General features: G+C 35.1%; 1 protein-coding gene and 1 non-coding gene across 4 annotated transcripts in view; both read left to right on the forward strand.

Annotated features, from left to right (window-relative positions):
- LOC125073802 (ATP-binding cassette sub-family D member) overlaps positions 1-13,622 on the forward strand; it is an 87,846-nt gene extending 74,224 nt beyond the window's left edge. For all 3 annotated transcript variants that reach the window (XM_047684855.1, XM_047684857.1, XM_047684856.1), the window contains 12 exons: positions 530-731; positions 1,153-1,384; positions 3,112-3,251; positions 3,598-3,770; positions 4,806-4,980; positions 5,791-5,897; positions 5,997-6,156; positions 6,503-6,656; positions 7,075-7,218; positions 9,795-10,019; positions 10,251-10,376; positions 11,500-13,622. In XM_047684855.1, coding sequence (XP_047540811.1) covers positions 530-731; positions 1,153-1,384; positions 3,112-3,251; positions 3,598-3,770; positions 4,806-4,980; positions 5,791-5,897; positions 5,997-6,156; positions 6,503-6,656; positions 7,075-7,218; positions 9,795-10,019; positions 10,251-10,376; positions 11,500-11,653 — 1,992 coding nt within the window. In that variant the 3' untranslated portion in view covers positions 11,654-13,622. The remainder of the gene's footprint in view (positions 1-529; positions 732-1,152; positions 1,385-3,111; positions 3,252-3,597; positions 3,771-4,805; positions 4,981-5,790; positions 5,898-5,996; positions 6,157-6,502; positions 6,657-7,074; positions 7,219-9,794; positions 10,020-10,250; positions 10,377-11,499) is intronic.
- Positions 13,623-17,738: 4,116 nt separating this feature from the next.
- On the forward strand, positions 17,739-17,820 carry Trnas-gcu. Its single transcript has one exon. It is a non-coding gene; the product is annotated as a tRNA-Ser (tRNA).
- The last annotated feature ends 9,187 nt before the right edge of the window (positions 17,821-27,007 follow it).

Genomic DNA, 27,007 nt, shown 5'->3' on the forward strand with positions numbered 1-27,007 from the left:
GTGGCAGAATTTCATTAGGATTTGAAACATGCAGTTCCTTACGATGTTTTCTTTTAACGCCGAGCACGAGATGAATTATAAACACAAGTTAAGCACATGAAAATTCGGTGAATTAAATACGAGGGATGAATAGTTTAGTATTATTCTTGAAATTAAATCAACTGCTGACAATCGTTCCAAATTCGAGAAGATGAGTGGGTGGAAGAAGTGGCTCTTAATTGGACATTGATGTGATTCTTAAAGATGGCGGATACATATTACGTACTCGGCGCTATAGGAAAACATCGCTTTATTCCAATGAAAATCGCAATGCCACAAAATAGCGGACTGATCTTCACCATTAAAGTAGAGCAGACTTTAGTACTTCCCATTTTTAACCTTCTTTACTTTAATCTATTTTTGTTAAATTTCAAAGTAATTAGATACAATATTGAGCCTCTTATTGAGTAAAAAATTGACACCAGCTCGAAGAAGAAAGAAACTTCACGTCCAAAAAATAATTATAGCGAGTTCTGTTTTGATATTTCAGGAAGATGCTGATGAAACACAATCTGTCGAGGAGCACGTACCAGGTCTCAATTTGGAATTCCTCAGACAGCTGGTTAGTCTTGCAAAGATCATGGTTCCAGGGTTCCGCAGCCATGAAGTTGCACTGCTGTCTGCACATACAGTCTGCCTCTTCTCTAGGACCTTCCTGTCGATATATGTAGCCTCATTGGAGGGTTCTATTGGTGAGTCATAATTATGATACTGGAATTGTGTTATAAAATTTTGTTTACGAGTTTTAAGTTTTTAATTGGCTCATTAAGTGTTTTTTTGAAAATTATACCTTAACTCTGTATATTGAAAACTCAATTCACAAGAATACAAATATTGTTGTTATGAGTATTATTAATATTAATGAAATATTCTCTTAAACGGGATACTGATTTTTATTTTTTTACTTTTGTCTTATTTTGATTTTTTTAATACTTACGTAAGCACTTTATAACTCTATACATGTGGTGGAATAAGTGAGTACACCACTTATTCCACCGCATGTATAGAGAACTCTTAATTTACAATCCTATTCATATCGCGTTTTTTTTTTTTTAAATAAAGATTAATTCTTTGAGATTACTTATGTAACTAAATTATGAAATCTCGTTTCAGTAAAACACATAGTCCAAAAGGATTTACGTGCTTTCTCCGCTCTCCTCATACAGTGGTTTGGTATCGCAATACCAGCGACCTTCATAAACTCCATGATCAGATATCTGGAGAGTAGACTGGCACTCGCCTTCAGGACTCGTCTCGTGAATCACGCCTACGAGCTGTACTTCAAGAACCAAACCTACTACAGAGTGGCCAATCTTGATGCCAGAATAGAAAACGCAGATCACAGGTAAGCCATTATCACAAGACTATCAGTTTGACTGACTGTCTAACACAATTTCTACTTTTGCCCTGTAGTATCGTATTATAAACTGCAAAATTAGATGATGATTTTCTCCTGGACAATTTAGATCACTGCAGTTATTCTTACGAAGATTAGTTATCAGCGCAAGAGATAGCACACGAGTGCTATTCCTCTTATTTATTCTCTACTATGATACAATTTATTCCTTCAATCTTTTTACCGGTTGCAACCGATTGGATCATTGGCAATCTGAATCCTGAGAAAATTCAAGCCTCCCATATGATAACTGTAATAAGAGAATGTACCAAATTTCGGGCACTTTAGAAATTGGTTGTTTTATTGAGAGTTTCTTGGAATAAGATATTGAATTCAATTTTGTCCTGTCTGACGGTTCATAATCTAGTCACAAGGCAAAGAGGCTGTTGAGGTATGGTAGGTGAGAGGTATAAAAATATTACTATTTTCTGCTTTGCTAAAAATGTTGTCCTGATAAAATTTCTTTCAAGGCTTCGTTACATTGAGGATCCGTACATGTATCTTCATTTAGAAACCTTCTGTGAGGTAATTGTCTAAAACTATGATATTATAATGAAAGATTTATTCGTATCAAAGAACGTTGTGCCAAAGTTTGCGCTCTGGTTATTTTCCTCTTACATTAATAGTGAAAGTCAGACTTTCTTAGTTATGTTTTCGATATACTTTCATTTATACCTGTCTATTAAGTGATTTTGTTCTACGACTTTTACGTGATCATTTATTGGTACTGACTGAAGGTCTTGGATGTTTCTGGTGTATTGCTTTAAAGAGTTTAAGACTGAATAATTTCGGAAGACCTGCAGTCAACAACATTTTAAAGAGTAGAGATTAATTAAAAATTTTATAGTCATTATTAATCCTAAAATTTTGATTGAGATTACTGACGAAAATAGTTAACTTAAAATAACGTAAAGCAACAAAAGAAAAAATAACGGCATTACGTCATCACACATCACAGCTATGGAGATTTGATTGCTTGAGATGAAAAAAGAAAAAAACAGCATTATTACATACGAAACGATTTGGCATCTATTGTGTTATCAAATCTCTTTACATGTTGTCAAATTAAATTGCCAAGTCTATCAAATCGGCTGTCCGCACGGTGACAATTTAATTCGCAAACTCGTTTCAACTTTGATGCTGTTGAAGAGCAAACTTGGGAAATGCAAACTTGTCCCAGAAGTTAGCGCCGGTATTAGAGCTTTGCATGAATGCCAAAGTTGGGTGACAAGTGTTAGATTTTATCTCGCATATATTTTCTACTACTTGTTCCTATATCATGCTGATGTGGTCAATCTTACACTTATCTAATCCAAAAAGAAACGTGTCTCTCGAATTTGTTTTTTTTTTTAAAAGAAAACTTTTTTGGTCCTAGTTTTAAGACAATTAACCAATTTTGTACCAGCTACGGGAAAAAAATTATCACGTGGGTATGTTAAATGGGTAAATTGAACGGTCGAGTAATGTCGGTGAAAATGCAGGTGCGGCTTTGTTTTGTTACGAATATTCAAAGAAACAATCTATTTTGGAAACGAAAGCAAATTATTGTAAATGAAATTTCTGATTGATTACAAACGTTTTTTCATTGTTATAGTTGAAAATTGTAAATTACAAATCGGACTTTGTAAACTTTGCATTGGAAATCCTCACTTTATCCATCTTATTTCTACTTCCAGGTTAACAGAAGATGTATCAGTGTTCACACAATCAGTTGCTCACTTATACAGCTCGCTGACCAAGCCCTGCTTCGATCTACTTCTCATTGTACTCACTCTCGCCAGTTACTCCAGTAAAATGAAGGGAAATATTTTCTTAGGTAAATATTGCTAAACTAGTTTCATTTTAAACGAAAACACATAATGTTATTTTATTGTAAAATTTTCTCATCTCACCGAGTTTTGTTTGTCAATTCCTCAGGTCTAAAGTATTTCTTTCCCTATCGCTGGTAGATTTTTATTAATTAAAAACCAAGTTATTTTATTTTATTTATTTATAAAGACTTTGACCTGCGACTGTTTTAAAATAATATTATCTTTAAGACAATAAGCCATATTAATATATTAACGTATTCATTGGTAGAATAAAACAATAAATCAAACTGAAAATGTTACATACTTCTAGTAACGCTCCTTAAATTTGCCAATCATATCGACATTCCACAGGTCCCGGTATGTCAACGGTGGTCATCTGCCTAACTGGTCAGCTTCTGCGTCTCCTCAGTCCAAGGTTCGGAGCCTTAGCTGGTGAGGAGGCGAGGATGAAGGCTAATCTGAGACACGTCCATTCAAGACTCATAGCTCATGCTGAGGAAGTCGCATTTTATGGTGGCCATAAGGTAAGAATTTTAAAAATGTATTTTTAATTATGTATTCTTAATTCTTTAAGTAAAAAAATATAGTAACATTTTAATGCAGTTATGTATGTATTTTTGCCATACATGGCAGAAATTTGCGTTAAAAGTCAATCAAATATGACCTTGATATATTACTCTAATCATGCCCAAACGAAGTCCAAAATAGAGAAATTATTCGAACACAATAATTAAAGTGACGTTTAAATGGGCAAGACCTTTCCTTTAGATATTTTTTTTCCAAAAATACCTCTGGTCTTCTGAATTTTTACATGTTTATAGTGTGTTTTTAATGCATCATGCTCGGTGGTGAAGTAAAACGTCGTGAGACGTCGTTCGAAGGAAACCTGTTATGGAACAGCGTGGTGGTGGTGCTTTTTTGGAAACTTAAAACCTTCTGAACCAGTTACAAGTTTTACTTTGCTTGTATTGTGAAAGGAAATCAATCTCCCCTTAATTATATTTATTTTTTATTTATTTATTAAAGCCCTTTTATTCCGAACCACAGTACAAATACCAAAAAATACAATATTTATTTATTTATTTATTTATAAAATGTCACGCAGTTCGGCGTGCCTCTTGGCATAGGCCTCCTCCAGCTCTCTCCATTGAGCTCGATCCTCCGCGACTCTAGTCCAAAATGGTCCCAGGGTTAGGCGGATATCGTCACTCCATCTACTCTTTGGACACCCTGGTTTTCTGGTGTTCACACTAGGATACCAAAGAGTCACCTGTTGGCTCCATTTGTTTAACTTGCAGCGCAACATGTGTCCTGTCCAGCTCCATTTTAGATGCTCTATGCGAGATATGATATCCGTAACTTTAGTCTTTCTTCTGATTTCCTCATTTCTGATCCTATCACTAAGCCTCGTTCGTCCTTAATTATATAATATCTTCTTAATTTTACTCGACGATTTTTTAGTCCTAGTAGTTTGATGGTTAGAAAATAAAGTTAAGAACTAAAACTCACAACTTTGAAATAACCAATACTAATATTTAAATGGTAACCCTCCTTTCCAGGTGGAACTCGGTCAGCTACAGTCAGCATATAAGGAGCTGGTGACTCAGATGACGTCGGTCTTTAACAAGAAGCTGTGGTACGTGATGTTGGAGCAGTTCTGCATGAAGTACGTGTGGTCTGGCACTGGTATGGTGATGTTGGCGTTACCCATCCTCACTGGAACGAGGATCGATAGTGAGTTATATTTATTTATGAAGTTTTATTTTTAGGAAAATTGGTAAATCGACCACTTGATAGGCAATTAGTTCTTGTCCCTATAGTTACATTGGCTTACACAACTACAAACTGGAAATCGTAATAGAATATATGTTGCTTGGATGGTACCCCAGTCCTATCACCAAGTAAAAAATAATTATTAATATGAAAAAAAAAATTATAGTACATTTTTACGAATTTTTTAGCTAATATTCCAAAAAATTATGAAATACGTAGATGAATAACGAAAAATAAAAATAATTGTATATAATTTAAAAGGAAACTCTATGTGAGGTATTTTTATTTCGGGCGTTTTTTAATCTTTTATCAAATTTTGTTTTGTTATAAGTATGTACCTCTTATTTATTAGTACTTATTTTTTTTAATATTATGGGAGAAAGTGTGATACTCATTCCAAGAAATTAACTCTAATTCTTACTCCTTTTACTCGACTGCATAATGTCAGTCACTTTGTGGTGCAATGTACATATGGTTTTACAATTCCTAGAAAACGTTAAAAATGCCTCTTTTGCCAAATTAAAAAAAAAGTTAAAGAACGCTTGTGTGCGTAAGGTTAATTCATTATTGATAGCACACCATGGGAATGGAACGATCGCCTCCTCTGAGGAACTACCGTGCCTGTTATACATAGCAAACCATTTTCTTTTATTTTTTCACATCTGTTACGTATAATAAAAGCAATAACTCCATGATTTAGGTCCATTTCAATTTAGTTTGCAATATTGTTTAAAGTTGGATTCTGAACGATAGCTCATCGTATCATTACAGGCTCAGCGGGAGAGGGTATCAGCGCTAGGACGGAATATATGACGACGTCTCGAAACCTGCTCAACTCGGCCGCCGACGCCATCGAGAGGCTCATGTCCAGCTACAAGGTACGTCCGGCTTGGTGACGTTCCCGCTCGTTTATTTCGCAAGGCACACGTCCATCTCGGGTTCGCCGGAACGTCGCTGACGAGTGGTCCGCGTTGCAGGAGGTGGTGACGCTGGCGGGCTACGCCACGCGCGTGTCGGACATGCTGGTGGTGTTCGGCGAGGTGGCGCGCGGGCGCTGCGTGCGCGCCGTGCACGCAGCGCCCGCCGCGCCCGGCGGGTTCGCCGTCACCTTCCGCGACAACCAGCCCGTGCCCATGGGTGAGTCGCTTGTTTTTATTGAAGCATTACTTACTACATTAATAACTTCGTGTTTAGTCGCCGAGCTCTGTAAACATATATGATCATTCCATGTGTTATCTGAAGATAGAGAGTACCTCACGAATTTGCTGCCGGTTTTTCACAGTACGATCTATTTTTCGACCTGTTCGTAATTTAAAAAGTATAAGTTTATTCACTTGAGAAGGCGAATATAGAATAAATTTACCAAATATAAAATAATTTACCTTTCTTTGCCGTTTCTACCGTTAGTCGTTTAACGTACACATATTCTACGCCGAACTCGCTTCTCAACAATAGGTATAATATAACGAAATATATATTTCAGGCAAAGTGTCGTACACGACGGACCTCTCGATTCGGTTGCTGAACGTGCCCATCGTGACGCCGGCGTGCGACGTGGTCGCCAGCGGAGTGTCCCTGGAGCTGAAGCCGGGCACGCATCTGCTCATCGTCGGGCCCAACGGCTGCGGGAAGTCCAGGTGAGTACCGATATTGTTTCCTGCTTGAATACAAACATTTCTATGGTCACCGTTATCTCCACGTTAATTTTGAACGATACAAGTTTGTTCTAAACAGTATAATGGTCCTATATTGGTCGGCGTTTATTATTTATTCCCTTTTTTATGGCATTGATTGTTAAGTGGTCACCACCGCCCATAGACAAAGGCGCTGTAAGAAATATTAACCATTCCTTACATCACCTATGCGCCACCAACCTTGGCAACTAAGATGTTATGTCCCCTGTGCCTGTGATTACAACACAACAATACAGTGTACTGTTATTTGGCGGTAGAATATCTGATACTCATCAGATATTCTACTGGTAGCTACCCAGACGGGCTCGCACAGAGCGGGTAAGGGGTATGATGAGTCTCGAGAATTGTGTCGTGTGCGCAGCCTGTTCCGCATAATCTCGGGCCTGTGGCCCGTGTTCGGCGGCCAGCTGAGCGTGCCGCGGCCGTGCGAGTGCGCGCACTGCGCCGGCGAGCTCACCGCGCCGCACTGCGCCGCCCGCCCCGTCATGTTCTACATCCCGCAAAGGTGAGCCGCGCCCGCCGCCTTTTTTGGACGAGGACATGCTCCTCCTCCTTTTTTTTTTTAAAATACAACACGGCATTCCGCTCTGGAATCAGGCCAGTCGAGCGATATATAAACTGGACCTAATTCTTTAAGATATTTTCCTAAGTTATGAAATATTTTGTGCGCCTGGTACCCGACTACACGGGGCCCACGACGGTGTCGCGGAGTCTTAACGACTATTTAAAAGATACTTCGTCGATTGTTCGGTCGGTCACCTTGTTTAAGTCATTTAATTTAACGCACAGAGTTAATGCACCGACAAGAGTAACCAACGATACTTCTACGTTTATTGACAATTTGTTTTGCGACTGTGAAATATATGAAGTGTCAGTAATAAATAATTTAACTTCTGACCACTGTGGTCAGAAGTTTTCTTTGAAACACAAAGAAATTATATACAAGCCAATAACGGCCAATGAATTAAATTGTTTTAAAAATTGTGGCGTGTAAATTACCTAATTTAGATCTAACGGCACAAGATTCAAATGAACTTTATAATTATTTTTTTGAATTAATATAATAATTCAAAATTAAAGTTTAGTGATTGGGCCACTATTGGTATATATAGAAGTAGAAATAAATTATACGACCTATATGGTATGAAGCAGTGGAATCGAAACGTAACCTTCCTAGAATACGTCAATAAATATTCCAAAATCCTTAAAAACAGTATGTATTAATTATAAGTCTTTATACATAAAGAACAAAATCTTAAATTCCGATGATAGATTAAAGGCCAAAGTCAAAGTCAAAAATCTTTATTCAATATAGAAGTGTTTACACTTGCTTATTGATTGTCAAAAATCTACCACCGGTTCGGAATTTAGCACCTCAGCCCTGAGAAAAACCGGCGAAAGAAACTCAGCGGGATATTTTCTTTTTTTTGGACCACATGGGATGTTATTGGAAGTGTTTGTGGAAAACCTAAAAAGGAAAAGATACCAATCAAATTGAACACAGGTAGATACTCAAATTCTGAATTAGAAGTTTCATTTTTATTTGAAATATTTTTTAATAATATACTAATAAAATAACATGTCATTTTATATATTATTAAAAAATATAATAATAAAAAATCATCTACGTTAGATGCAAATTATTAAATAATAATGTTTCTAAATGCGTTATTGATTGTTCATTTGAAACAGTTTCCGCAATAGATATCATAAAAGTATTTAAAACGATCAATATTAAAAAATTAATAACATCATATACGATATTGCTCCGTATATAGAAGTAATTTTTAACAAGAGTTTAGACACGTGTTCATTTCCTAACTTATTAAAATGTAGTAAAGTTTTACAATTTTTTTAAAACTGGAAACAGAAGCGATCCCAGTAATTACAGGCCTATTTCAATACTCCCATCTTTAAGTAAAATATTCGAAAAAAAAGTTTTAAATCAACTTCTCGTTCATTTCGGTACAAATACTATTTTTCATAGTGAGCAATTCGGTTTTACAAGAGGTCGCTCGACAACTGATGCGGGAATAGCACTTCTTAAACATATTTACGATGCTTGGGAAAAATCACAGAAGGCTATTGGAGTATTCTGTGATTTGTCTAAAGCATTTGATTGTGTAGAACGCAAGACGCTTCTGTATGAGCTCAAATACTACGATATTAAAGGTAATGCTCTTAATCTCATTGCTTCATATTTAAGTCAAAGAGTCCAGCAAGTTTTTATTAATGGCATAAAGTCTTCTGGATTTATGTTAAAAATGGGTGTTCCACAACGATCAATTTTAGGTCCCTTTCTATTTCTAGTATATATAAATGATTTTCCTTTTTATGTTAAAGGTATTTGTGATATAGTGTTGTTTACTGACGATACTTTACTAATTTTTAAGGTAGACAGGAAAAAAACTGACTATTATGTCATATGGCATATTACTTTGGGGTAATGCTGAAGATATTGAATCTGTTTTTATTTTACAAAAGAGAGCAATCCGGTCTATTTATAATCTTGGAGCTAGAGACTTTCTTCGGGATATTTTTAACAATGTAGGAATACTCACTGTTGCGTCACAGTATATTTACAACAATATTATGTATAGTCACAGTAGCATTGATCACTTTGATAAAATCAGTCATAAGCATTGTATGTGCACAAGAAGCAAGGATAAGCTTAGAACGCCAAGTTTCCGACTTCGCAAAGTCAATAAATCATTCTTGGGGCAAGGTATCCGGTTCTATAATAAAATTCCGCAGACATTTTTAACTTTGCCGTTTCATAGATTCAAGTCAATTGGAAAAAATACATTGGTAAAGAAGGCATGTTATTTGATACAAGAGTATATTGACGATAAAAAAGCGTAGAGTTAATGCTCGTTGACTTCCAGGCAGGAGACATAACACACATATATAATTGTATTTAACTGACATGACTGTATTTCTAGATATTGAAAAAGAGTAACTACTGAGTTTCTTGCCGGTTCCGGATGTAGCTTTGCTTTAAATATTTTGTTAAATGACTACTCAAAAGGGCCTGTAAAAGCCTACTCGAACTTGATTTGTGATTTGCGCGCGTCGGCGCAGGCCGTACATGTCGCAGGGCTCGCTCATCGACCAGATCACGTACCCGTCGCGCGTGGCGCCGCAGGACGCGGCGGGCGAGGCGCGCGCGGCGCACATCCTGCGCGTGGTGCGCCTGGACGCGTGCGCGGCGCGGCACGGCGGGCTGCGCGCCGTGTGCGACTGGCGCAGCACGCTGTCGGGCGGCGAGAAGCAGCGCGTGGCCTGCGCGCGCATGTTCTACCACCGGTGAGCGCCCTCTCTCTCTCTCGTTATACAAACTTGTGTGTTAATTTTTGTTAGTATCTTTCTTTTAATTTATGTATTCATTGGTGCCGCTATCGCTTTTTATTTTTTTCTTTTATTTAGTTTGCACCTTATGTTCTCCGTTCGCCTCGAGGTTTAGGGGAAGGTCTGCCTTTGCGAGTGAGTAAAAGACGTTATCTTGTATTTGAATAATCGGAGCCCCCGTGTCCTCAGGCCGGTGTACGCGTTGCTGGACGAGTGCACGAGCGCGGTGTCGATGGAGACGGAGGTGGTCATGTACGAGGAGGCCATCAAGGAGGGCATCACCTTGCTATCCATCACGCATCGACCCAGTGTGTGGTGAGTAAACTTTACAAACAATAATTACTTATTTAAGGGGGTCGTCGTGTGAAGGTTATTTTTTTAATGTTTCCTGGGGAATTTTTTTGGACAAATTATTAAAATAAAAAAAAAATGTCTAAATTTTGTGTCAGTTTCATTATTATTTTAACAAACATTGTGTATCATGGCAACAGGAACACATATGAATAAAATGGTACTCCACTGCTGCCATGATTCCGGCTATTCTACTTATTTGAAATCAAAAAACTAAGCGCCATTTTAATTGTGAGACTTGAGGCTCTACATGTAACTAAAATAAAGTCAGAATTTCAAAAAATTATATTTTTTTACACTTTTGAAGAAAAAAAATTAAATTCTCGCACTTTTTTTGGGGGCTATTCAGTCCCAAATAGTTTTCTATAGCATTCGTAATATTATTGTAGTCTTCAAAATACTTACATCTGTTTAGAAATCCTCTTGAACTCATGGGTTGAGGCTTTCATAGAATAATGCATTTAACAAAATGATTTCGTTGGTTCTTATGACCTAATTGAGATGAAGTGATATCACTCTGAAATAATCACAGTCGTAATCATTTAAAGATTTGTATGTGTAATTTATTCTTCTAAAATAGAAAATTGCGAAATTTATGACTAAATTAATAGTATAGTAGTATACATAGTAGTATTTTCAATTTATTAAAAAAAAAACAAGTGACCAGTAAATGTTACATAAGCAGCCTGTAAATATCCCACTGCTGGGCTAAGGCCTCTTCTCCATTTGAGGAGAAGGTTTGGGGCATATTCCACCACGCTGCTCCAATGCAGGTTGGTGGAATACACATGTGGCAGAATTTCGTTGAAATTAGACACATGCTGGTTTCCTCACGATGTTTTCCTCCACCGCCGAGCACGAGATGAATTATAAACACAAATTAAGCACATGAATTTCAGTGGTGCTTGCCTGGGTTTGAACCCGCATTCATGGGTTAAAATGCACGCGTTCTAACCACTGAGCAGGTAAATGTTAACCATCGCCCATTGATACCAGTACTGCAAGCAGAATGACAACCTCTCACCGCCAATGCGCTGCCGAACACGTTTGTTTAAACTAGTTTCTAAATAAATCGTAACATTTCCAGGAAATACCACACGCACGTACTTGAGTTCGACGGAGCGGGGAGCTGGTCGTTTAGGGCCTTGGACAAGGACGTGTCGGCCATCACACCGACGTTGCCGAGAATCACGGAAACGAGTTCGACCACCGACAACGAAAAGGAACAAACAATCGAGTGACGATGGCACGCGACCCGAGCGGTAAATGACGTCACCAATATTACATTATCGACGCCACAGATAAACAATGACTGTTGTTAATGAATCGTTGTTACTAACGAGAATTTTAATGTACGCGGAGATGCGCGCTATTGTGAATACATCGACGCTAGTTCTAGTAAACGATGTCGTCTTTAAAATTGAACGCTGAGTGTTTGAACATGTTGAATGTATTAATGATTTATTTGTCTGATACTTTGTATTGAACTAACTATTGTTCCCTCGTGATTGAGATGAAACGTGTTTATGTATTTAAAGAGCATGCTCTTTCGTTTAGCAGATGTAAGATGCGTTAAATATGATTCATTTTAAACGCTGAACTAAAATTCGAATGAGAATTTACCTCAAACATTAACAATACATGTTCTTTGTATATAGAAATCGTTTTTTTTTTTTTTAATTTGTTCAATCATTTTTTTACATTCAATTACTGTACGACCAACTTAAATTTCAAATGCTATGGTCATAATATACTTATATGCTACAAGAGAACTGATATTACATTGTAAAGATTCGTATAAATATTTATTAAGTTTAAATATATTAACTATAAATTTTATTTCATACTTCAATATGTACCGTTAGAATAAAAAATAACTTTTTTTAATTGTTAAGGAACGTGGTATATAGTGGCTCATGTCGTTCATAATCAATTAAAATAACCAGATAAATATATTTTTATTTGAATGTTTAACTAATAAACGAATTTCTAGAAAATGGTCAACCCTGCACGTATTTGCATTACAATGTTTTGCCAGAAGGCATAAATATAGTATAAAAAAATCTTTATTATCGTAAGTTATCATCAATTTTCCGAGATTACGATATAGGGTGGATTATTTAAGCTCCATATGTTGAGTGTTGGTTTAAAATTTAGCTGCGGGATTTGGCCCTTCATAAAATTTTAATAAAAATAGAATAAGATCTTATCTTCGGATAACTGGGATTTTATTATGTATCAAAAACAAAATTGTATATTTAAATGATAATACCTAGTTTAAAGAAATATTTGTACCTAATTACATTTTAGTTGAAATGTTTATGAGCCGCTGAAATTCTATATTCCCATGGCAGAAGGAGTTAGATAATAAAAACCTCTTTTTGATCTTAAACTTTTCCATACGATTTGCTACTTGCTCTAATATATTATGAACCAGAAACACACTGTTTGATATAGCTTTATTTATATTACAATTTCAACTAACCAAAAAAGTCATTCATAATTCCATAATGATCACCACAAATTATATATCACGACCAATTATATCACGTCGATTCAAAACGAAAGTCGTTTATTAATTTAGCTACTCCTGCCATTGCAATGGACTTTACATTTAATCATTAAAAAAGTGAGATATATTCAAAGTTAAACAATCCGATCCAAATGTTATTCTTAAGTATTGATAAAATTTAAGCCATTTTGAAAATTATAATTTTAGATTTTAAAATTTCTATATACCAGTAATTGATATATTATATATTTTTTTATACTTTTTCTTTTAATTATACCGTAATTGTAACGTGGAATTCCGTTTGAATGTTTTTTTTTAAATTCATAATAAGAATACCAATAAAGGTTTTTGAATTATGACAACTTTATTTTTTACACTGGCAACTATTTATGTAACTGTCAGATTTGTTTAAATTTTTTTTGTTATATAAATCGGTGATTAAAAGTAAGAAAAAAGAGGTATGGTGTATTCTAATTGTATTCTTGATCGAGATTATCAAAGATGGCTGTTTAAATTTATTTTTCTTGCTTTTATATATTTTCTTATTATTATTTTTCTAAGAAATGCATATCAATGTATTTTTTTTGTATTTATTTTATGGTAATTTAAGTTATATTAATATTGTAAAGTGTAAAATATTGTAGTGTTAGGACACCGTGATGTTAGATGATAAATAAAGGGGTTTGTATGAATCATTATTTTGTGTTATTTATTTTATCTTCATCTTCGACTGGTGCCACGCATGGCAACTGACAAACTTCGGGCGTCTCCTGAGTCGACGAAAAACCAAATAACTTCGGAGTCTGCTTATAATATGACCTATTTCTTATGTATATGTAATTATGTATTAATAATAAAAACTACATTTATCTCATTCTATTCTCAGCCTTACTCTTTCTATCTTTAGCAATATAGTCCTTAGAGATTAGGTTACAAATTTACGTTACTTTTCCTTGTAACGTTTTGTAGCGAGTTACGAACGTATGAATAAAAAAAAAACTTCAATAGTGTTTTTCAATTTTTTTTTAGAATCCCAGCTAAATTGGAAATATTAGAAAAGGTCTTACGATTACATTATTAAAGACGGGCAAATGGGCCACCTGGTGATAAGTGGTCGCCAAATCCCAGGTCAATCCCATAAAAAGTTATTCGTTACATATGATATGATGATAAATCAATCTGTATGAACCTATTTGAACAATATACAGCAGTTGCACACCAATATTGCAATGAAGGATAGAAATAGATCTTAAATCGTAATCGATAATATCGATAATCGAATATATCGATAGTAACGTTACGAGCGTTTTCGCAACTCTACCCTAAGTACAGCATGCACTTTTGTTCAGTCAGTTTCTGCGTGCGCAGGTGTTACTAACTGCAGTCCAGCCAACTTCGGTTGCGCCTGTAATTATATAATTCTGTTTGTCTTCTTCATAAGATTTTCGTTATTATATATTTACATACATAACATAACATAAGCAGCCCGTAAATGTCCCACTGCTGGGATAAAGGCCTCCTCTCCCTTTGAGGAGAAGGTTTTGGAGCATATTCCACTACGCTGCTCCAATGCGGGTTGGCAGAATACACATGTGGCTGAATTTCGTTGAAATTAGACACATGCAGGTTTCCTCACGATGTTTTCCTTCACCGCCGAGCACGAGATGAATTATAAACACAAATTAAGCACATGAAATTTCAGTGGGGCCTGCCTGGGTTTGAACCCGAAATCATCGGTTAAGATGCATGCGTTCTAACCACTGGGCCCTCTCGGCTCATTATATATTTATTTTTGATGATATAGGTAAGCGGACCGGCAATAAATATATTATGCTACAAGAAATATTATTAAGGAATGGTCCTCACAGCGCACATGCGACACTAACCTTGGGAGATAAGATGTTATGACCCTTGTGCCTGTAGTTACACTGGCTCACCTTTCAAACCGGAACACAATAATGGTAAGTATTGTTATTGGCGGTAAAATATATGATGAGGATATATTATCAGATATGTGACTTTGAAAGATTTTTTTTTTTTAAATAGTCATTTTTCATTTTTTGTTTTAATAAATTTTTAGTTATTATTACATAATAATAGGTCTTTCAAAGATTTTTCTTTATTGTTTATCAAAGCACTTTCATAAAATATTTTTATAATGACATTATTCGTGTCTTTGAATTTTGTAAGTATAACCGTGTAAATCAATCAAACCATATTTTAGGTGATACTATGATTAATTTATGTCACGTTTGAGTTTATTCATAATATATTTTTTAAGGTGAGTGTGACTTTCCGAACCGTTGGGAAATTTTAACGATCGATACGCAAAAGCAAATGTCATTGAAATCGTGTAAGAGTTTAAGAGGCGTGTCGCCATTTTAAAACTGGATTTAAATTAATAAATTCACTGGAAATTGTTGTAATTACTCAGTACTATAGTTATTTTGGAAGAATATCGCGAAGGAAAGGATTTTTGAAGATTACTTGGTAAGTGTTAATAGATAATTCGTGGTGAAGTATCGTTTTGTAAAATATCTTGTAATTCTGATACTCATTTATAAACGTGCAAAATAAAATAGCATAAAATGTTTTGCCATCTCAAAATAATTCGTTTTTGTATTGAGCTTATTTGTTCAATATCTTTCTTAATATGTCAAATATTACGCAACGGGATATTAACAAATAATACTTGGTCCACAGCCGAAGAACTCGCAAAAGTACGGAACGCTATTAAAACGAGTAAAAATCAGAAAATATTATATTAAAATAAATTAATATAAAGTACGCTTGCGCAATGGCGGTCGGTGTTAACCAAAAAGGAGTGGCACCAGCGTCCGGCGTGATGAAGTATACTATACACGTGAACGAACATTCGAAAAAGGAACCGAAGGAGCTGGTGATGACGATCGGTCAAACGAAGAAAATTATAAAAATTCTATCTGTACAAAAAATTTTTCACGGATTTAAAGCTAAACCAAATTCCATGTAACTCGATAAGAGGACCCTGGATGTAGGATAAGTCTCTATTTCTGTTAACTGTAAAGTCACAACACTTTTGAATTGAAACACCTCAGTCACTGGGATTATGTAACTTTTATGTTAACTTCTTTACCACTGAGATTTCCTTTGTTAGATTTTTCGATGGTTTCCGCTTTAATTGGGACTTTGTCATTGAATAGACTCTCGACTAATTGAGACAAATTTTATTAATTTATCATTTTGAATATTGTTCAGAACACGTCTAAACACATTAATTGTTCACAAACACTCGGCTTTTGCAAGCTGGAGTGGACTAATGGCGATGGAATTAAGCTCTACACACACGAGTACACGTCTGTCTGCGCAAAAACGAAACATCTGAACACAAATTTCTAGAAATCTTAACAGTTTATATAAGTTATGCTAAACTATCTTGTACACTTGTATTTATTTACGAATTGTTTAATCATTGTTTGTTTGATATTGTGTACAAACTATTCTTATGTTAGTGACAAAATATTAGAGGATTAAGATCAAAGAACGAATATTTTGAACTGATACGTGTCGAAATACTTTTTATTAAATCAGACGACGGACAGTAACAGCTCGGAATCTCATCTCCCACTGCTGGGCAAACAACGGCTTAGGAGAAAATGCTGCGTTTATACCACCACGCTTATCTTAATAATTGTCGTCATATTTCATCGGAAACATGCGTGTGTCCTTTTACATTATGGTTTTCCTTCAGCGAATAGAAAAAGGATTGACAGATCTTCTGGGCCATCGCGGCTTCCAAACTTTTTACAGACGTGATCAAAGTTACGGAATTATTTTTTAATAAAAAACTAGCAATGCTTGTCAGAATTTCGAAACTTCGGTTTTGATCAAATCGTTCTATCGCGGCGGTCGATCTTTTTTACATTCGTGATGGACATGTGTCATCTTTGTTTGAGATAGATAATAAAAACAAACTGGAGGGGGTGTCCTTGAAAAAGAAAAATGTTTCAAAACCAAGCTTTCGTGTATTAAATTAAAAAAATACCTATAAGTATGTTATATTATAATGTCACCGACACCAAAATATGCTCTAAATGACAGCTCTGTCCGTTGAGTGGGATTGGTTCGATATTTAGTTGAAACTTTGATTGATTGATTTTTGTTGTCGAAGATAAATAAAAGCTTCTTAAAACATCTGTACTATATACTTCTCTGTGTATGTTCATAGAGAATTATATTATAATGAGTGCCAATAAACGTCATATTATTAGTGGTGCATACTAAGTCCACACGTGGGTATGTCTATACATTAGACAACTTGCACGATAGAGTCAGTGTTATTGAGTTATCTTATTGTAAAATGTATGTTTTAATATGTGTCTGTATCTGCTCGGAACTAATCACAATAAATGTTGTCTATGAATAATATTCTGCATTTTGTCTGTAGGAGAAATAACACATTTACTTATTAATTAATTAATAATTTTGTTATTGTCATCATGTCCCGAGAATTTTGTTAAAAAAAATTACGAAACTCTTCGAGAAACGGTAGACCCTGTTCGCTTGGCTCTTCTTGCTGGCGGTACTACCGAGATCCGAGGTTAGAGGTAATGTGTCAATGGTATCAGAAATAGAGTCCATCCTTAGGATCGTCTGTGTACAATTTGACTAAGTGTCTACAATAATAATACATTTGTTATTAATGAACAGAACAGAAACAGTTTATCTATAAAGTATATTATTAATTAATTTTAATGTTAATAAAATAAAAGTTTAAATTAATTATGGCAGTTGATAGTTAACAAAGATCTTTTTTATTGGTGAAGTCATAACAAGACGAGGTGGCCGAGTGGTTAAGGCGTTGGACTGCTAATCCAATGTGCTCTGCACGCGTGGGTTCGAATCCCATCCTCGTCGGTGTATTTTGCGACAGTATTTCTTAAATATGTATTAATATGTACGCATTTTTTGGGGCAAACTGTTGAAGTAGGTGATCATAAAATTACTTGGATTTTGAGCGTAATATGCGTTGCGTTTTTAGATTTCATAATTCTTGGTGTTACCCAAAGCATTTCTGGCTTTCGACTTTTTTTAAAACTAATTTACAACATATAATATCGCTTGGTGTTTGGGCTCTGTGCAAGACTATTGGGGAGGTACCACCCTCTCATCGCATATTATATTGAATAGTGAGCCAGTGTAACTGGCACAAAAACTCTGAGTTTCCAAAATTGAAGGCACATTAGTGATGTCACTAAGTTATTATTATGTACCTAGGTTGTTTTATGATGTACCCAGGTTTTTTATAATATAGGTGTCAGGTATGTGGCTATGTGTGGTGGTAACCACCTACCATCACGTAGCCAATTTTCTAGTTTGCCTGCCTATTTCAATAAAAAATATATAGAATTTGGAAGGATCACCAAGAATCTGTTCTCAAGGAACCCTAAAATTCTCTATCATTTGATCTCTTCTCATGAAGGTCTGGAAATAGGTCAAGGCTGAACACGCAATCTATTAAATTATTCAATATTTGCGTGTGATTTCATCAGCATTTAATTGGGTGTATCATTGGCATTACTACCTATCATTATTTTCTTAAATTATTATTCCGATTCAATCTTCTATAGATTTTTTATTAGTATATGGTTAGGCGGACCAGCAAATGGGCCACCTGATGGTATTTTCGCATAGTGTACACTTAAAGAAAGTAAGCTAAGAATGATCTAAGATATGAGAATCAATCAACCCTTTTTTTATTTAGTGGCCTTCCACACGATATAGATATTCTACCACCAAACAGCAGTACGCAGTATTGAAGGATGAGTAAGCCAGTGTAACTACAGGCACAAGGGACATAACATCTTAGTTCCCGAGGTTGGTGGCGCATCCGCAATGTAAGAAATGGTTAATATTTCTTGCAGCACCATTGTTTATGGGCGATGGTGACCACTAACCATCAGGTGGCCCATTTGCACGATACCATAAAACAAATATGTATGTTTATTTCGGATATTCGATAGTTTCGATTACGGTTACGGAGTTCCATAACATCCCTGCTATATATCGGGCGTCGTCATAAATAATATTATGGATCAGGTGCATGTACATGCCCCATAGGAAGTTATTTCGGTGAGTATTTTATCGAAAAAAAATTCTAAAGTATTTGACACTTCCAAATCTAAATAGACATATTGTCTATTTCCAAACGTTAATTCCATAGACAAATTATTCTCTATAGGTTCACAGTAAACACTGTACATCCCAAGTAGCCTTGATTTTATCATCCTTTCTTTTATTATGTATTTAAAAGTAATATGACGGTGGAAGTACCTACATTTTGTTTTTAGATGTAATAGTTTTATATAAACAGAAAACTGAAGATTCGCTTAAAAACACATGCGCCAGTCACTAGAATCTTATTATTGTATTGTAATTACATAACTATTCCAAACTATAGCACGCCCGTAGCAATACATACATTTTCCTACAATTAATCTTACACGTGGTACGATTGACGCAGCAGATAATGGACTCTCGAGGCGCCGATTCAGCGTTTTTGTGAAACTTTAACACTGAAATAGCAACGGCATAACACTTAGAGCCAAGCTCTTATTTTATTTATCATACACGTAACCTGTTTCTTTAGTGGTTTATAAGTTTTGAGTCGATTTAATGGAACTCGAAGTGATGCGGGGATGCTGCTCGTCTCATTTCTTCATAAGTCCTTTATGGTATAGAAAAATAGAAGTCATTTCTTTTATTATGATTCGATAAAAACTAATCATTTCCTTTTAAGCGATACGTTTATTTTATCTCATGTTTTAGTTAATTCAGAATATCCTTCTCAAGGTTGAGTGCAATTTTCCGAACCGTTGCGAAATTTTAACGATCAATACGTAAAAGCAAATGTCACTACTAACGACGAGTTTGGGGTGTGACACATTGTCGACATTTTGAAACGTGATTTAAATTAATAAATTCACTAGAAATTGTTTCAATTGCTTAGTATTTCGTGAAGAAGAGTGTTTTTGAAGCTTGGTAAGTGTTATTTCAAAATTTATGGTAAACTATCATTATATAAAATATATCGAGTTTTAAATACTCTTTTATAAATATTCAAAATGAAAAAGCTTAAAATCTTATTTTTTTGGGAATAAAATAACAAATATCCCTTGGTCCACAGACGAAGAATTCACGAAACGCCGACTTACGAAGTGAGCAAGGCGATTAAACCGAGTAAAAATCAGAAAATATTATATTAAAATAAATTAATATAAAGTACGCTTGCGCAATGGCGGTCGGTGTTAACCAAAAAGGAGTGGCACCAGCGTCCGGCGTGATGAAGTATACTATACACGTGAACGAACATTCGAAAAAGGAACCGAAGGAGCTGGTGATGACGATCGGTCAAACGAAGAAAATTATAAAAATTCTATCTGTACAAAAAATTTTTCACGGATTTAAAGCTAAACCAAATTCCATGTAACTCGTTAAGAGGACCCTGGATGTAGGATAAGTCTCTATTTCTGTTAACTGTAAAGTCACAACACTTTTGAATTGAAACACCTCAGTCATTGGGATTATGTAACCTTTACCACTGAGATTTCCTTTGTTAGATTTTTCGATGGTTTCCGCTTAAATTGGGACTTTGTCATTGAATAGACTCTCTACTAAATGAGACAAATTTTATTAATTTATCATTTTGAATATTGTTCAGAACACGTCTAAACACATTAATTGTTCACAAACACTCGGCTTTTGCAAGCTGGAGTGGACTAATGGCGATGGAATTAAGCTCTACACACACGAGTACACGTCTGTCTGCGCAAAAACGAAACATCTGAACACAAATTTCTAGAAATCTTAACAGTTTATATAAGTTATGCTAAACTATCTTGTACACTTGTATTTATTTACGAATTGTTTAATCATTGTTTGTTTGATATTGTGTACAAACTATTCTTATGTTAGTGACAAAATATTAGAGGATTAAGATCAAAGAACGAATATTTTGAACTGATACGTGTCTAAATACTTTTTATTAAATCAGACGACGGACAGTAACAGCTCGGAATCTCATCTCCCACTGCTGGGCAAACAACGGCTTAGGAGAAAATGCTGCGTTTATACCACCACGCTTATCTTAATAATTGTCGTCATATTTCATCGGAAACATGCGTGTGTCCTTTTACATTATGGTTTTCCTTCAGCGAATAGAAAAAGGATTGACAGATCTTCTGGGCCATCGCGGCTTCCAAACTTTTTACAGACGTGATCAAAGTTACGGAATTATTTTTTAATAAAAAACTAGCAATGCTTGTCAGAATTTCGAAACTTCGGTTTTGATCAAATCGTTCTATCGCGGCGGTCGATCTTTTTTACATTCGTGATGGACATGTGTCATCTTTGTTTGAGGGAGATAATAAAAACAAACTGGAGGGGGTTTCCTTGAAAAAGAAAAATGTTTCAAAACCAAGCTTTCGTGTATTAAATTAAAAAAATATGAGTATGTTATGTTATAATGTCACCGACACCAAAATATGCTCTAAATGACAGCTCTGTCCGTTGAGTGCGATTGATTCGATATTTAGTTGAAACTTTGATTGATTGATTTTTGTTGTCGAAGATAAATAAAAGCTTCTTAAAACATCTGTACTATATACTTCTCTGTGTATGTTCATAGAGAATTATATTATAATGAGTGCCAATAAACGTCATATTATTAGTGGTGCATACTAAGTCCACACGTGGGTATGTCTATACATTAGACAACTTGCACGATAGAGTCAGTGTTATTGAGTTATCTTATTGTAAAATGTATGTTTTAATATGTGTCTGTATCTGCTCGGAACTAATCACAATAAATGTTGTCTATGAATAATATTCTGCATTTTGTCTGTAGGAGAAACTACACATTTACTTATTAATTAATTAATAATTTTGTTATTGTCATCATGTCCCGAGAATTTTGTTTATCTGGTATAATTCAAACCCAAGTTATATGGGTTCAAAAAAATTACGAAACTCTTCGAGAAACGGTAGACCCTGTTCGCTTGGCTCTTCTTGCTGGCGGTACTACCGAGATCCGAGGTTAGAGGTAATGTGTCAATTGTATCAGAAATAGAGACCATCCTTAGGATCGTTTGTGTACAATTTGATTGAGTGCCTATACATTTGTTAGTAATGAACAGTCGTCGGTATATTTTGCGACAGTATTTTTTAAATATATATTAATATGTACGCATTTTTTGGGGCAAACTGTTGTACTAGGTGATCATAAAATTACTTGGATTTTGAGCGTAATATGCGTTGCGTTTATTAGATTTCATAATTCTTGGTGTTACCCAAAGCATTTCTGGCTTTCGACTTTTTAAACTAATTTACAACATATAATATCACTTGGTGGTTGGGCTCTGTGCAAGCCTGTTGGGGACGGTACCACCCTCTCATCGCATATTCTACCGCCAAAGAGCAATACTTAGTATTGTCTTGTTTAGGTTTGAATAGTTAGCCAGTGTAATAACTTGCACAAAAAACTCTGAGTTTCCAAAATTGAAGGCACATTAGTGATGTCACTAAGTTATTATTATGTACCTAGGTTGTTTTATGATGTACCCAGGTTTTTTATAATATAGGTGTCAGGTATGTGGCTATGTGTGGTGGTAACCACCTACCATCACGTAGCCAATTTTCTAGTTTGCCTGCCTATTTCAATAAAAAATATATAGAATTTGGAAGGATCACCAAGAATCTGTTCTCAAGGAACCCTAAAATTCTCTATCATTTGATCTCTTCTCATGAAGGTCTGGAAATAGGTCAAGGCTGAACACGAAGTCTATTAAATTATTCAATATTTGCGTGTGATTTCATCAGCATTTAATTGGGTGTATCATTGGCATTACTACGTATCATTATTTTCTTAAATTGTTATTCCGATTCAATCTTCTATAAATTTTTTATTAGTATATGGTTAGGCGGACCAGCAAATGGGCCACCTGATGGTATTTTCGCATAATGTACACTTAAAGAAAGTAAGCTAAGAATGATCTAAGATATGAGAATCAATCAACCCTTTTTTATTTAGTGGCCTTCCACACGATATAGATATTCTACCACCAAACAGCAGTACGCAGTATTGAAGGATGAGTAAGCCAGTGTAACTACAGGCACAAGGGACATAACATCTTAGTTCCCGAGGTTGGTGGCGCATCCGCAATGTAAGAAATGGTTAATGTTTCTTGCAGCACCATTGTTTATGGGCGATGGTGACCACTAACCATCAGGTGGCCCATTTGCGCGATACCATAAAACAAATATGTATGTTTATTTCGGATATTCGATAGTTTCGATTACGGTTACGGAGTTCCATAACATCCCTGCTATATATCGGGCGTCGTCATAAATAATATTATGGATCAGGTGCATGTACATGCCCCATAGGAGGTTATTTCGGTGAGTATTTTATCGGAAAAAAATTCTAAAGTATTTGACACTTCCAAATCTAAATGTACATATTGTCTACTTCCAAAAGTTAATTCCATAGACAAATTATTCTCTATAGGTTCGCAGTAAACACTGTACATTCCAGGTAGCCTTGATTTTATCATCTTTTCCTTTATCATCATGTATTTAAAAGTAATATGACGGTGGAGGTACCTACATTTTGTTTTTAGATGTAATTATTTTATATTAACTAATAACTAAAGATTGGCTTAAAAACATGCGACAAACATTATTATTGTATTGTAATTACATAACTATTCCAAACTATAGCACGCCGTAGCAATAAATAATTTTCCTACATTAAACCTTACACGTGGTACGATCGACGCAGCCGACACTGAACTAGCGACGGTGCAACACTAAGAGCCAAGCTCTTATTTTATTTATCATACACGTAACCTGTTTCTTTAGTGGTTTATAAGTTTTGAGTCGATTTAATGGAACTCGAAGTGATGCGGGGATGCTGCTCGTCTCATTTCTTCATAAGTCCTTTATGGTATAGAAAAATAGAAGTCATTTCTTTTATTATTATTCGATAAAAACTAATCATTTCCTTTTAAGCGATTTGTTTATTTTATCTCATGTTTTAGTTAATTCAGAATATCCTTCTCAAGGTTGAGTGCAATTTTCCGAACCGTTGCGAAATTTTAACGATCAATACGCAAAAGCAAATGTCACTGTTAACGACGAGTTTGGGGTGTGACACATTGTCGACATTTTGAAACGTGATTTAAATTAATAAATTCACTGGAAATTGTTTCAATTGCTTAGTTTTCGTGAAAAAGAGTGCTTTTGAAGCTTGGTAAGTGTTATTTCAAAATTTATGGTAAACTATCATTATGTAAAATATATCGAGTTTTAAATACTCTTTTATAAATATTCAAAACGAAATAGCTTAAAATCTTATTTTTTTGGGAATAAAATGACAAATATCCCTTGGTCCACAGACGAAGAATTCACGAAACGCCGACTTACGAAGTGAGCAAGGCGATTAAACCGAGTAAAAATCAGAAAATATTATATTAAATTAAATTAATATAAAGTACGCTTGCGCAATGGCGGTCGGTGTTAACCAAAAAGGAGTGGCACCAGCGTCCGGCGTGATGAAGTATACTATACACGTGAACGAACATTCGAAAAAGGAACCGAAGGAGCTGGTGATGACGATCGGTCAAACGAAGAAAATTATAAAAATTCTATCTGTACAAAAAATTTTTCACGGATTTAAAGCTAAACCAAATTCCATGTAACTCGTTAAGAGGACCCTGGATGTAGGATAAGTCTCTATTTCTGTTACCTGTAAAGACACAACACTTTTGAATTGAAACACCTCACTCACTGGGATTATGTAACCTTTACGACTGAGATTTCCTTTGTTAGATTTTTCGATGGTTTCCGCTTTAATTGGGACTTTGTCATTGAAGAGACTCTCGACTAAATGAGACAACTATTATTAATTTATCATTTTGAATATTGTTTAGAACACGTCTAAACAGATTAATAGTTCACAAACACTTTTGGCTTTTGCAAGCTGGAGTGGACTAATGGCGACGGAATTAAGCTCTACACACACGAGGACACATCTGTCTGCGCAAAAACGAAACATCCGAACACAAATTTCTAGAACTCTTAACAGTTTACATAAGTTATGTTAATCTATTTTTTACACTTGTATTTATTTACGAATTGTTTAATCATTGTATGTTTGATATTGTGTACAAACTATTCTTATGTTAGTGCCAAAATATTAGAGGATTAAGATCAAAGAACGAATATTTTGAACTGATACGTGTCGAAATACTTTTTATTAAATCAGACGACAGACAGTAACAGCTCGAAATCCCATCTTCCACAGCTGGGCAAACAACGGCTTAGGAGAAAATGCTGCGTTTATTCCACCACGTTTATCTTTATAATTGTTATCGAATTTCATGGGAAACATCCGTGTGTCCACATTATGGTTTTACCTCAACGCGAATAGAAAAAGGATTGACAGATCTTCTGGGCCATCGCGGCTGCCAAACTTTTTTACAGACGTGATCAAAGTTACGGAATTTAAAGAAAATTGGACGAGGTTTTCTTGAAGTAGAAAGGTTTTTATAAGTTATCGAGTTAAAAACTAGCAATGCTTGCCAGAATTTCGAAACTTCGGTTTTGATCAAATCGTTCTATCGCGGCGGTCGATCTTTTTTACATTTGTGATGGAAATGTGTCATCTTTGTTTGAGAGAGATAATAAAAACAAACTGGAAGGGGTTTCCTTGAAAAAGAAAAATGTTTCTAACCCAAGCTTTCGTGTATTAAATTTAAAATAATATGAGTATGTTATATTATAATGTCACCGACACCAAAATATGCTCTAAATGACAGCTCGGTCCGTTGAGTGGGATTGGTTCGATATTTTGTTGAAACTTTTATTGATTGATTTTTGCTGTCGAAGATAAACAAATCTCCTTAAAACATCTATACTATATACTTCTCTGTGTATGTTCATAGAGAAATATATTATATGAGTGATGAGAGTGCCAATAAACGTCATATTATTAGTGGTGCATACTAAGGCCACACGTGAGTATGTCTATAGATTAGACAACTTGCACGATAGAGTCAGCGTTATTGAGTTATCTTATTGTAAAATCTATGTTTTAATATGTGTCTGTATCTGCTCGGAACTAATCACAATAAATGTTGTCTATGAATAATATTCTGCGTTTTGTCTGTAGGAGAAACTACACATTTACTTATTCCCTAAAATATACAAAATATTTCAAAATAATGAAATTGAGGAAGAATATTATTAGGGCTATTTTTCTGAAAATGTTTCGATTTTATAAATATTTTATATTGAATATAATTGCGAAACGACACATCAAATAAAAGGAAGACCTACATGATATAAACCTACATAGCCAATGTTACCCCAACCTTGGAAACTAAGATATCTTCTCACCTGTAGCCACACTGGTGCACTCACCCTTAAGACCGGGACCCAACAGGTATTGCTGCTTAGCGATAAAATATATGCTGAGTGGCAACTACCCAGACGGGCGTGTACGAAGTGCGCAAAAATAAACGAATGAGAAAGAGATATATAAATAAGAGATGGAAGATATAAGGATAGAAAACTGCAGGTGATTTTGATATACAGTTTATGCTATTATGTATCTGTCTTATCCAAATACACTTCGTATCTCACTCGTGAAATGTAGAAAATCGATTTACAGTGCACATACACCAGCTTCATGCTGGAATCCTTTAAATTTTATAACGATATTAGTCAATGTCACATATCACATATTGACACTCACGCTCGTGTTCTGAGGTGAGTTTCAAGTTTCTTCTTATAGAATACTTTGCAGTACATATTTAGTAAAAACAATTGATGGGTTTAAGACTTTTTATTGTGTTTCATTTTCAATCACTTTTTTTAAATATCACGTTAAAGACATTTAATATTATTATGGGCATGTTATGCGGAGGAATGAGGACCATGTTGTGAGGAGGGTCTTGAACATGGACGTGGATGGATTATGTGAAAGACGATATGGCTGAAAATAATGCTACTTGTGAGAAGACGTCAGACAGAGAAGTATGGAAGA

Source organism: Vanessa atalanta, chromosome 25 (genome assembly GCF_905147765.1).
Source record: "Vanessa atalanta chromosome 25, ilVanAtal1.2, whole genome shotgun sequence".
Lineage (NCBI taxonomy): Eukaryota > Metazoa > Arthropoda > Insecta > Lepidoptera > Nymphalidae > Vanessa > Vanessa atalanta.